Source organism: Oryza brachyantha, chromosome 2 (genome assembly GCF_000231095.2).
Source record: "Oryza brachyantha chromosome 2, ObraRS2, whole genome shotgun sequence".
NCBI classification, from domain to species: Eukaryota; Viridiplantae; Streptophyta; class Magnoliopsida; order Poales; family Poaceae; genus Oryza; species Oryza brachyantha.
The window spans coordinates 12,466,168-12,478,899 of record NC_023164.2 but is presented as its reverse complement, the minus strand read 5'-3'; the positions used below and the strand labels follow the sequence as shown (position 1 = coordinate 12,478,899).

At 39.6% G+C, this 12,732-nt stretch overlaps 1 protein-coding gene across 1 annotated transcript; it reads left to right on the top strand.

The window, feature by feature from the left end:
* Positions 1 to 7,686: 7,686 nt before the first annotated feature.
* On the top strand, positions 7,687 to 12,284 carry LOC102708217 (probable protein phosphatase 2C 14). Its single transcript, XM_006648568.3, has 5 exons — positions 7,687 to 8,115; positions 9,292 to 9,648; positions 9,731 to 9,848; positions 11,167 to 11,390; positions 11,477 to 12,284. The coding sequence occupies exons 1-5, from the start codon at positions 7,687 to 7,689 to the stop codon at positions 11,873 to 11,875; spliced, it is 1,527 nt and encodes a 508-aa protein (XP_006648631.3). The 3' UTR covers positions 11,876 to 12,284.
* The last annotated feature ends 448 nt before the right edge of the window (positions 12,285 to 12,732 follow it).

Genomic DNA, 12,732 nt, shown 5'->3' with positions numbered 1-12,732 from the left:
TACAGAGCCGGTACTCAATGAGTCCGACGATAAGCGCATTTTTCACCGGTTATGTTTTATGTTTGATCATCTGTCTTATTTAAAAAATTATAATTAGTATTTTTATTGTTATTAGATAATAAAACATGAATAATACTTTATGTGTAACTATTTTACTTTTTTCTATAAATTTTTCAAATAATACGAACGGTCAAACGTTAAGCACATGAATCCTTAAATATATAGGTAATACTTGCAACAGGAGAGAAAGGAACTTGTGAAAGTAGGTAGCATGCATTGGCTTTGTCCTACTCACAACATTCAAAAATAACTTTATTTTTCTTTTATCATACACATATAACTAAAAAACTAAAATATCCTTCATTCTTTCAATTTCTAATATATTTATCTCCCGCTTTCTTAGATCTAATGAATTTGTTCTTTACTTTCTTAAACTCAAATGTAACGATTATTCTATAATAACTTCCTTATAGAACAAAATGCCTTATTTCCTGCCAGGAAGAAAGCACTCCATAGAGATTAATGGTGGGCCGCCCACTCTGATTTGAAACTCTTTCAAGTCATTATGCCAGATTGGAATGTCAAGATTGTTACTGAATACATACATTAATGTGTAAGACAAAACGGGTTTCAATGGGTAGCACGATGAAAAGCAATTCTCCAGCCACTGGCTGCCGTGGGATGCGTGACTGGACAACTACCCCGGGCGAGCGAGCGAGGGAATCTGCATCCGGATGACCCCAACTTTCTGTCGAAATGGTCGTGGCACGCACGGGCGGAAGCGGAATGTCGCACCCACCAATGGGATGGATTTTGCGACTGGTGCGCTGATTTGGCTGGCTGAATACGCACCGTCCGCCGAGAACCTCCACGAGATCTTTGCGGCTTTATCTATGTCTTCAAGACAAATATTGATGGATCAGATCGATGAGAGTAACGTTTCAGGAAACTCGTTGGTTCACCTAAATTAAGCACAAGTGAAACGGTTTATTAAGAATTAAAAATTATTTTATTGATAACATTTATATATATATTCTTAACGATATAAGGATAAAGACAAAAGGAATAAACTACGATAAAAATCTTAAAATTAACCATAAATTTAAGATTTTGAATTCAAATTCTAGTTTATAAGCATAAGTGAGAAGATGATCGAACACCTTGATTAATAGCAAATGCATGCGTTAACGGCTACCGTGAGGTGGTTTATTCCGTTATTTGTGTCACTCTCGCCTGATCGATCATGGCAAGGGGGAAAATTTTCGTTTTGTGGACAAGCTAGGTACACGTAGGTCCTTATTTGCTGCTACCACCATCCTAAGATATAAACAATTTAGGAATTAAGATTGAAAAAAATACTATGGTGCTCCTTAAGAAACTAGAAATAGATGGAGGTAAGAGGGTAGGTGAAAGTGAAATGAGAATTTATTGATGAGATATAAGTAGTATGCTAAAAAATACTTACATTTCGGTACTATATTTAAATCCTAAAAATACTTATATTTTAGAACAGGGAGAGTTTGTCATCTTCATTTCATAGTTTTGCTCCTCACTATGGAGTCTTAACTCTGCAACTTGGAGTGCCTTCAACCACAAGATAGCTACGTAGTAATTCATTCCGCTAAATACATTTTTAAATCTCTATTATTATAATAAAACAGAGTCGTCATTGTTCATTGCCCTCCTCTTACCATGCATGCATAACTACCATTTCATCCGAAAATCCAGTTAAGTTTGGTGCTTTATCCTCAATCCACTCTCACCTACCAATTCCCAATTGAATAAGCCTGCTCCATTTGCAATACACGATTAGGACACCTACAAATGTACTTATTAGCTGACTCTCTCAATCGTCCCGTAAGTAAATTTGGTGATGTGGAGGAAAGAGAGGAAAGGAGAGAGAAAAGCTGTTGTTATGTATGGCAACGGCTTAGAGTCGACTCTTAGCATTTATTAAAGAAAACTTTCTTGCATGAGAATATATAAAAAGAAAACTAGCTTAATAAAAAATATTTTATTGCATTAATAAAAAAACCATACCTGACTCTACCTTTGCACATATCATTATAAAATAAACTCTTGTTGTTGATGTGGCTTAAGATAGAGCGCACCACGGACTCTACCTTTAAACATGCCCTTAGATTACTGGTTTGACAAAGTTGAAAGATCAAAACTCTAGGAAAACAGAAGAGTCTACTCCCCAATAACAAGTTTTTTTTTGTTTTATTTATGTCATGAAATCACTATTGAACGATTCTGATCCAAAAGGCATATATATATGCACTTTGTTTGGTTTAGATCAACAAATTGGCTAGAAAGCTATCAATATATTTTTTTTCTCCCCAAAACTTTTGATTTTGTGATTGTCAGTGAGCACACCCGCAAATGTGCTCGGGTATAGTCAAATGTGGCCGCTCGCACAGTCGCACTTATATTATGTGAGTTATATTATAAGTATAATATAGTTAAACTATAACTATATACAGTCTAAATTACCAAATGTAGAGGTCCATATAGAGGTCCCCTCAAGCTAAGAGTCTGTAGCTATAGCTAGTACTCTCTCCATTTTATAATATAAGATATTTGATTTTTTTTGCTTTCAATGTTTAATCATTTGTCGTATTCAAAAAATTATGAAAATATCATTTATTTTGCTTGTGACTTACTTTATTATCAAAAGAACTTTAATCTTAACTTGTCATTTTTTATATTTATACTAAATTTTTAAATAAGACAAATAATCAAATATTATAATAAAAAAGTCAATCTCTTATATTGTGAAACAGAGTTAGTACCGAGCAACTCCTAACCTTAGGAAATATTACTATTAGATGGCACAGTCGTCCTCGGCATGCCGGGCTAAATCCACGATGTATGGGATCGTAGGACCAATTTATCCCAAGCCAATCACGCATAAAAACTGTGGGGGGTAGGGTAGGAGGGATGAAAGCTCAGGGTACGACCCCAAGACTCCTGGCCATATATATGCGGTTGTGTTTCCGGCCACCTCGTTGGTCTTCTGGTCAGATGCGATCGATCAGTGGTGGGCACACACACATGTACACCTCGTTGGTCGGGCACAGATGATAGCTCAGCGCGCGAAACGTGAGACACGAGCGCCAACAAAAGAGTAAACTAGTACTCCATCCGTCCTAAAATAAATCAATTTTTCACTTTTAACTTTTAATTTTTGACTCTTCGTTTTATTTAAATTTTTTTTGCGATTGATATTTTTGTTTCTATTAGATGATAAATCATGAATAGTATTTTACGTGTGACTAATTTTTTTAATTTTCTGAAAATTTTTTAAATAAGACGATGGTCAAACGTTGGACACGGAAATCGAAGAATTCTTTTCTTTGGGACAGAGGGAGTACCCAGTAGCAGCTAGGTCGCGTGCGGTACGCCAGTCGCGCGTCATTGGCGACAAGGACCCCGCATGCGCGTGTCAATACAGCAATGCTCGGCTCTTTTACAATCCTATTTAATTTAAAAAAAAATTTAGCTTAAAACTCTATATAATTTTATTTTAATTCATTTTAAACTCAGTTTATAAATTTTATAAATAAAATGGTTAAGCTTATTTTCACCCCTACATGTACCGCGCCCCGGCCCCTACCCAACCGAGCCCCAGCGTGTAGCAAGCAGCTAGGTTGGTTCTGCTCGCGCGCGCGCCGAGACCAGCATGGCATGCAGTGCATGATAATTTATGGGGATGGTCTATGGCCGTCTAGAGCCCCACGATCGAGGCCTCCAAGCCTAGTTGGTTTTGGCATTCACGGGTGGGTTCTAGACCGACCGCGTGCTACAGTACGTGCAACCAGCGGTGGAAATGGATAAGACCCGTGGATTTTTTCACAAACACTATTTAGTTCTTAAAATTATTTTAGTTTAAAACTCTATACAATTTTATTTTTAATCTGATTTAGCCCTTAAATTTTAAGCAAAATGATTGAACCCATTACTCCCTTTTGAAAGTTGCTTGAGACTAGGATCTGTTTGATGGCCTTCCTGGCGGTGGCCGCTTCTCACAGAAGCTCCAGCTCTTACAAAACAGTATAGATGTAACAGTATAGATGTTTATTTGAATTTTGATAAGCTGTGAAAATAAACTAGAGAACAAAAGTTACAGAAATCCAGCTTTTACATGTTCTGAAAAGTAGGTTATTACTTGCCCGTTTTATAGAATCTTGAGCCCAACAAACAGACCCTAAAACCATGAATGAAACAACATGATTAGCTTCAGCGGCGAAGCAAGCCGAAAAATACCATTGAGGCCAGCTTCAACTGCACATCACAATGGGAACCATGGATCGTATTAGCTGACTATTCATGGATTTTATTGGGGTTGAGCTAGCTATGCTCTTTATCAGCTTGACTTGACGAGTATAACAAATATACGTCCAAGCTAATTAAACAGTATTATTTAATCTAGGGTAATTGCCCAACGATATATTTGTAAACAAAAATTAATTTATAAATAAAATTGATATATGCGTACTCTTAGCGATCTAAAAGTCAAGACTGAAAAATAAACTTAGATAAAAAAATCCTAAAATCAACTTTAAATTTAAGTTTAAAAATTTAATTTTTGACTTATAAGTATAAGGATAAGCGAAATGATGGGGTCGTATATGACATTGTATTATGTCCTTGTTCCTTTTCTTACCCATAGCCATGATGTTTAACTCTTAATAATGAGATGCCATGTGCAGTAGTGGAATTAAAATTACCGAATTCTGTCACAGCTTGAATGTATAATGGTGTATATAATACTCCTATCAATATGCAAACAACCTCAGGTTTTGTGTACCAGGGCAGGATTATATGGATCCGTACCGGTCGGTGATAGGTTTGAGGTGCCATTTGACAAATTATACGATTCTTTCTTGATGCTTTCTACTGCCTCTAATCTCCATGCACGCTACCACCAATGCAACTCTACTTGCTGCAAAGCTCTATTCGCAACATCATAATTGATGCTGTTTCATTGGTTTAATTTGTTAGTCCATATGCTGGAATAGCTACCTGTAAACATGGTACACAAAACCGGACCAAAAGGTCGACTCGCTTTGGCCGGTAGTTCACGATCAACTGTTAGTTTTTTATTAATATTATATCTAATATGTATTATTTTTAATATAAACCATCACAAATTCATTAAATAAGTATAAATAAACCAATACATATTATTGCATGGTCACAATATAAAAAAATAATTATAGTATGTTAACATAAAAAAGTTATAATGCAATACTGCTATGACAAATTAAAAACCAGTAAGATTCTCAAAAAATCGGCCAGTTTAATTACCAAAGAACCGACGGTTCATAAGAAAACAGTCGGTTCACGTTTTTTTATCATTTTGATTGCAGGGACGGTCTTTGAGCAGAACCGAGCCACCAAGGTCACTGGTTTCGGTTTTTTCTGGTCCAACGGCCAGTTCAGTTCGGTTTTTTACTATGCTCGTAACTTGTGCATTCGCAAAAATTAATAAGAGAAGATAAGATGAGAAATTGTGCACTGAATATATCAAAAATGCGTACTAACAATATTATATCTGTCATCATGTAAAAGTTTCCCTAAAATTTCTAATCTTAGAATTTGCTTAAGATTCATGCAATATATTCTCCTGTATTCAGCTCTAGCGGGGGAGGGGGGGCGAGTCTCTCACTACTTTGATGAGCAACAGAATTGGAGACACGGTCATATTTCAGCTGACATCGTTGTTGCCCTAGGTTTGGATTGAGGCCAAGGCAATAATGATCTAATAGTCGATGATAAATAGTGGGCCAGAGTGATAGTGGTGTCACTAAAGGTACTGAGTCGAGAAAGCATGGATAGATAGAGTGGAGGATCCATCGCCCACGCTCATCCTCGAATGCTCGATGGAATTTGAATGTAATCCTAGGGATGGAAAATATAATTTTCACTTCAAATGCCGAGGTTTGCTCACATTAAAAAAATTTCTAAGTACCCATATCAACAGATTTATGAGGTGATTGTTAATGTAAGGTAAAGGATTGAGGTGACTACATGAGAGGTGTAAGGGATTGTGGGAAACATTTATGAGACAATTACTAAATTGAATGCATAATGACGATGTGTCAACTTACAGAAGATTGCAATTCTCCTGTGCAAAAGGCAATGACATATTATTGTGGTGAGTTGAGATAAGAAGAAAATGAGACGAGACATGTGATTTTAGTGGCTAGTGGTGCCAATTGGAAATGGGATTGAGATCTATTGTGCCTTCAAAGAGTCCATGATTCGTCACGCCTATATGTCCGTGACAAAGTTACGTGACTTTAAAGACAGAGAAGCTTGATTCGTGATCCTGAGGGGTGAGGTGTTAGTACAATGATGGAGAATGGTCAACTTTGAGAAGGGTTTGTGAGGGAGCATTCATGACACGATTTATTATACTTATACTGAAACGGTACAATGGTATAACGCAGATAAACTTCATACACAGGATTGTGCTGGCTTTTCATTACAATAGACAATAGTGTATTAATGCACTGAGCTGGCAAATAGAATTCAAAATAAGGAGCACCGTGCATGGTCACATGGATCATGAACTTCATACATAGGATCTTTCTCGATTTTAGCTATAACGGACAATATTATATTATTGTAGTGAGCTGGCAAAATATAATTCATAATGACGAGCATAACACGGTTATCGGAGAATACAATGTCCGCCCTTGCTCCCTATCCCTCACAAACTCGAACTATGCATAATATTCTGCTATTTTTTTCGCCGCAACACGCAACAGACGCATATTATGCACCTAATCTTTCCGCTTCTGTCTATGCTTATAAGCAAATTTTGATTTTTTTTAATTTTATTTTAGGAGTTGATTTTTGCTTTCTTTCATCAAAGTTTATTTTTCAGCTTTGACTTTTCGACGGCTAAGAATACATATATAAATATCTTCTTTATAAATTATTTTTCATTTATAAATATTTTGTTTGTCTTTTTTTCCACAAAATAAACTATTCATAGATCACCTAGAGAACTGGCCAAGTAAACAGAAATCAGAACGGCGAAGACGCGAAAACGTGATGATTTTATTGGCTGCAACGGCTGCCCCGGTCCGGGTCATCCGTCCGTCGCGGCCGGCCCACAATCATCGCCCTTTTTGACGCAGCAGCAGCAGCAGCAGCGGGCCAGCGGCAAGCAAATCCCGCATCTTTTCCACGCGAGCCACACAAACAGCAGCCTCTCCACTTCACGGGGAAAAGAACATTATTACCGTACCTGCAAGCTGCAACCAACGACTCCCTCCCTCCCCCTCCCCTCCCCGAGTCACCCTTTTCTCTTGCCCTTTTCCGTTCATCCATCCATCCCTCCCTCGCCCACCCAGATTCGCCGCCCACCGGCGCGCGGCCTCGCCTTCCCTTCTCTTCCCCCGCTCCGCCACCACCACACGTCCCGGCCTCGGGACGGAGGCGGGACTTGCCGCGATTAGGGAAGGGGGGGTGGGGGGAGAGAAAGATTGGTTTGCATTGCGGGTAGTAGTAGTACAAGAATAGAGGCACCACCTCGTCGCGCGCCATACACCAACGTTGTGGGCAGGCGGGGGGGGAGGGGGCTAATCGGTTGGGGAGGGGGAGGAGGAGGAGGGGGGGGGGGTTCCGGCGGCGCGCGGCGCCGGGGAGCGGATCGGCCGCGGGGGGTGCATGGTGGAGGCCGCCGCGGGGCGCCGGTCGGGGACCAACCGTCGGCGGCCTAGCGGCGGGGGCGAGCGGCGGCGGCAGCAGCTGCAGCACCAGCGCCTGGTCGCGGTGGCCGCGCGCGTCACGATGGTGGCGCCCGCGCCCGCGCCGGCGCCCGCCGCGGGGGGTGGCGGGGGCTGCGTCGAGGACATCCTCGGGTGCCTGCTCGGCGTGCTGCGCGCGCTCGGCGTCGCGTGGCCCGCCGCGCGGCCGCTGAGGCTGCCGTCGCAGCCGCCTCGGGGCCCCGCGCCTGGGGCGGACGGGCGCCGCGTCGCCGCGGAGCTGAGGGGGGTCCCCGGCCGGATCGCGGGCAATGGGGCCTGCGCCGTCGCGTCGCTTTACACGCTGCAGGGCAAGAAGGGCGTCAACCAGGACGCCATGATCGTCTGGGAGGTAAAAATCACCATCTCTTCTTGCTTTCTTGTCGGATACTTTTCTTGCGAATTTTCTCAAGATATTGTTTTCTTGCAATTCTGCTGACATGTAATTCGTACTATGCTGCTGTTACTATTACTACTTGATTTAATCTCCATAAGCTGGAACCAGATTGATTAGACACGTATTTAGTCCCTCGTCCTTTGATCTAGATTTGGTCTGTCGGAATTAATGATTTTTTTGTTAAAGACTAATCGTAATTGAGTTCTTCTTGATGTTAACCTTAACTGGCTGCTGATTGCAGCACAACCAGTTTATGTTCTCATCAATTACGCAACAAGTGGAAGCAACTTACCCATATATCGAAGCTTGCAAGAATTAAACATTGACTGAAATTTTATAGCTCACCTTATCCATATATCGAAGCTTGCAAGAATTAAACTTTGACTGAAATTTTATAATTCTAGGACATGGATTGCCATTGGATGTTGCTGGTAGGGAGTTTCTATTCTGGTTGTTTAATTCAAGTGTAATGATTGGTATTGAGTTGGAATACTTGCTGGGGATTGTAGGGGCTCCACATGATTTTCATCCTTATCCATTCATAGATCCTTTTTATTTTCCTCTCCTTGCTGGATGATCTTATCTGCTTGACCACCTTCACTTCCCTTTCTGTATGTTTGATTACAATTTGGCTGCATCCCAAGTGAGCACCACATACACCGTTCATTTCCCCCCTTTTTTTTGTTTAATTGATACTTTGCAAGAAATTTTCACAGTTTTCTGAACTTATCACATGATTTGACAACCGTACTAACCTCTTACAAAAAATGCATGTTGACTCTGGCTATTTTATGGTATATGGAAAATGCGTAATAGTGAGAACTGTGTGTAATGCAATTGTTGGCTTGGTACCCTGTTTCCTCTTCTGCATTTGAGTCCTGATTGGTGCAGTTTCCCCCACCTTCACCCAGATTTTCTGCTGGCGGGAATAACACTGGTTACTTCTTAATATCATCAATTGCAAATTCCTCATTGGTATGCCACATTTTTTTCTAATAATTGGTAATATCAGATGTTAATTTTCTGTATCTGTTTTAAATCAAATGTTTACCATGTAAAATTCTGTGCATCTTCTTATGTTTCTTCAGACAATATGATTCATATTGAAAGGATATTTTTTTATGGGTGCAGAACTTCTGTTCAAGAGAGGATACCATTTTTTGTGGTGTTTTTGATGGGCATGGACCAAATGGCCATTTGGTTGCTAGGAGGGTGAGAGATCTTCTGCCCATAAAGCTTGGTGCCGATTTGGGGACAGATGAGGGACGGCAGACATCTAGTAGCAACATCAAAAGCAATGGAGAGGAAATAGGATCTCCTGAAAACATGGAAAGAGATGCCCAACAGAATGGGGAGTACCCAGCAATCTTCACAGCATTTAGAACTTCATTCTTGAGGGCATTCCATGTCATGGATAGAGATCTGAAGTTACATAAAAATATAGATTGTTTTTTCAGTGGAACTACAGCAGTGGCAGTGCTCAAGCAGGTAATTGAATGGAATCCATAGTTGGTTTTGTTTTACACAAATCTTTGTTGGTATATTGATTGTTCTCTCTTGTTAAATGCAGGGCCAGAATCTTATAATTGGAAACCTGGGGGACTCGAGAGCTATCTTAGGCACTAGAGATAAAGATAATCAGCTAATGGCTGTCCAATTGACAGTTGATCTCAAACCTAACATTCCAAGTATGTTTTATATTTCTTTCCATCCTTTTATTTTTGTCTCTGCTGTCTCTCTTTAACCTAATGATCTTGTAGATGTCACCCTTGTTGTATCATCCTGTTTTATTAACTACATGTTTGTGGTTTAGGTTTTTGTGATTTTATTCTGAGCTGTAGTCATTTCGTGGACCGTATCTCTGGACTACGCAATATTCCCATATATTATGAAAAACCTGTCACCATTCATAGCATGTTAGTGTTGCATAGCTCTATAATATATGCGTATATTGTTTGTTCATGAAATATTTCCTCCAGCACTCATATGGAGCCACACTAAAATTAACTGACAAAAGAACTTTCTTTTTCAAGTTAAAATAAAATGAGGTTCAGAATTGCACCCAAAAGACAACCTAGAAATTATTAAGAACAAACCAAGAATTTTGGTCTCAGATGTATTTCTATGACAAAAAATGCTTAGCAACACTAAATATATGCAAATTTGGAAAAGAAATAGTATCCTGTGTGAGGTTAACAAGTGGATCCTAGGCCACCTGTTAGTGACCTGAGAGGGTGTTTAGTTGGAGAAATGAAAATTTTTGGATGTCACATCAAACGTTTAATCGGATGTCGGAAGGGGTTTTCGGACACGAATGAAAAAACGAATTTCACGGCTCGCCTAGAAACTGCGAGGCGAATCTTTTGAGCCTAATTAGTCCGTCATTAGCTCATATCGGTTACTGTAGCACTTATGACTAATCATGGACTAATTAGGTTTAAAAGATTTGTCTCACGATTTCTCCCATAATTGTGCAATTAGTTTTTCGTTTCATCTATGTTTAATGCTTTATTTAGATGTCTAAAGATTCGATGTGATGTTTTTTGGGGAAAAATTTTTGGGAACTAAACAGGGCCTAAATGTTAATTTCTGACTGGCTGCCATGTACAGAGGAATTTGACCCTTTTAATGCTTATAAATTATACAAGAGATACTTTTGACGTTGGATGAGTGTCTACAGATGTTTATTTGTATCATCCTGTAGTTAGTATGAAGTTTCCTCTGGTATCCCTTTTACAATATATAAATGCTACAAATACAAGTATATGACGACAAGTATTTAATATTACTATGGTAGCAAATGATTCTGAATCTTTTGTTCCAAGTTGATTGAACAAAGTTGTCAGGGCTTCGGGCCAGCAACTTAAAACAGTAAACATAATCTATAGCAGCAAAATTTGTTAAACAAATGCCTTATCTTCTCTAAGTCCTCATTTTGTTATGTCAAGTTTGCTATAATCCCTCCATGCCAGTTATGATGAATGCACTGTCATGTTTCTTTTTCAGGTGAAGCACAACGAATCAGGCAACGCAGGGGCAGAATATTTGCACTTCCCGAGGAGCCAGAGGTTGCTCGTGTTTGGCTTCCAAAGTACAACTCCCCTGGATTGGCCATGGCTAGGGCATTTGGAGACTTCTGTCTAAAGGATTATGGTCTAATCTCTATGCCTGAAGTCACCTATCACCGCATCAGTGAAAGGGATGAATTTGTTGTGTTGGCAACTGATGGGGTAAGCAGATCTTAAGTTGCACCATATCATTTCCAGTGTTCGTGTAATACCATACAATTTCCTAAATTTTTTGTGCTGATTTGTAGGTTTGGGATGTGCTGTCAAACACTGAAGTTGTTAGTATTGTCAACAGAGCTACTTCTCGGGCCTCTGCAGCACGGTTACTAGTTGAATCAGCTCATCGTGCCTGGCGTGCACGTTTCCCCACTTCTAAAATTGACGATTGTGCTGTGGTCTGCCTATTCCTGGATACAAATGAATTAAGTGAAACATCTAGTTCCATGTACCGTGCTATGGCAAATGCTGTAGAAGTTAGCAGTGGGCAGCACTCCAATACTGTCCAACTGAGCACTGGAGTATCTTCAGATGCTACTGGGCTCGTAACAGATAGTGATGATCTGGTTGCTGTTGAGGCAGTTCCAAAGCTGGTTACTCTCACAGATTTGCCGAACAGTGCTTCAGGTGCAAAGCAAAGCATCACCTAGTGAGCTTGCCTGTTCCCCGGGATCAAAGCATTTGTTGGATATTCCTGCACAGCTGTAATGGTGTGGGTTGCGCGGTCAGCATTCTCTTGCCGAGACTGATGCCTGTTTTTTAAGAGCACATCGGAAGTGGCAGCTTGCTATTTTTCTCCATGCAAGTGTGGGTAGGACCTGCAGTTTTTCGCCTTTTGTAAAGTACCAAAGTCAGTTTTAGTGTCATTTATTGTATTGCTTTTGCTATAATTTTGTTCTTGCTATCATCATAGTAAATTCCTATAGGCAGAAGAAGCCTTTTGAGTTCTCACCATTTTATTCTGTAATATTCATTCGATTCCTACCTTGTCTGGGGATCTATGGTAGTCATGTGAATATGTGATCCAGTGAATGTCTGATGAGATATGCTTCCTTCCGATGATTCCTTGTCACACACGGTGCGTTGTGTAAGGCTCTGGTTGGCATTGGGGTGGGTTCTGATATCTTGTTGGGTCCAGTAGCTTTTACAAATTTGGTGTTTGATAAATTGATTTTCTTTTAATCTATGTGCAAATGATAATAATATTGTGGTTTGGAAACATAAAACAATAAGGACAATTATAAAAGTTAGATAGCATATTATGTTTCATCAACGGTGGAAAAGAGTTACAACTATAAATCTTAGTTTCAATAGCATATGGGTGATTGTTCGGATTTCTTATGAAAAAAAAGTCAAATGAAATATTTGTAAAAAAAACAACTTATAAATAAAACTTTTCTACATGTATTCTTAGTGACCTAAGAACCAACCAATGCTGGAAAATAAATTTTAGTGAAAAATCCTCAAAATCAACTCTTAAAATTCTAATCTTGGCTTATAGGATTAG

What these genes read in the sequence shown, in the direction of transcription:
- LOC102708217 (XM_006648568.3), top strand. Translation starts at nt 7,687, where the DNA reads ATGGTGGAGGCCGCCGCGGGGCGCCGGTCGGGGACCAACCGTCGGCGG. An exon ending in CAGTGGCAGTGCTCAAGCAG is followed by an intron (nt 9,649 to 9,730) that starts GTAATTGAATGG and finishes TGTTAAATGCAG; the next exon opens with GGCCAGAATCTTATAATTGG. An exon ending in TTGTGTTGGCAACTGATGGG is followed by an intron (nt 11,391 to 11,476) that starts GTAAGCAGATCT and finishes GCTGATTTGTAG; the next exon opens with GTTTGGGATGTGCTGTCAAA.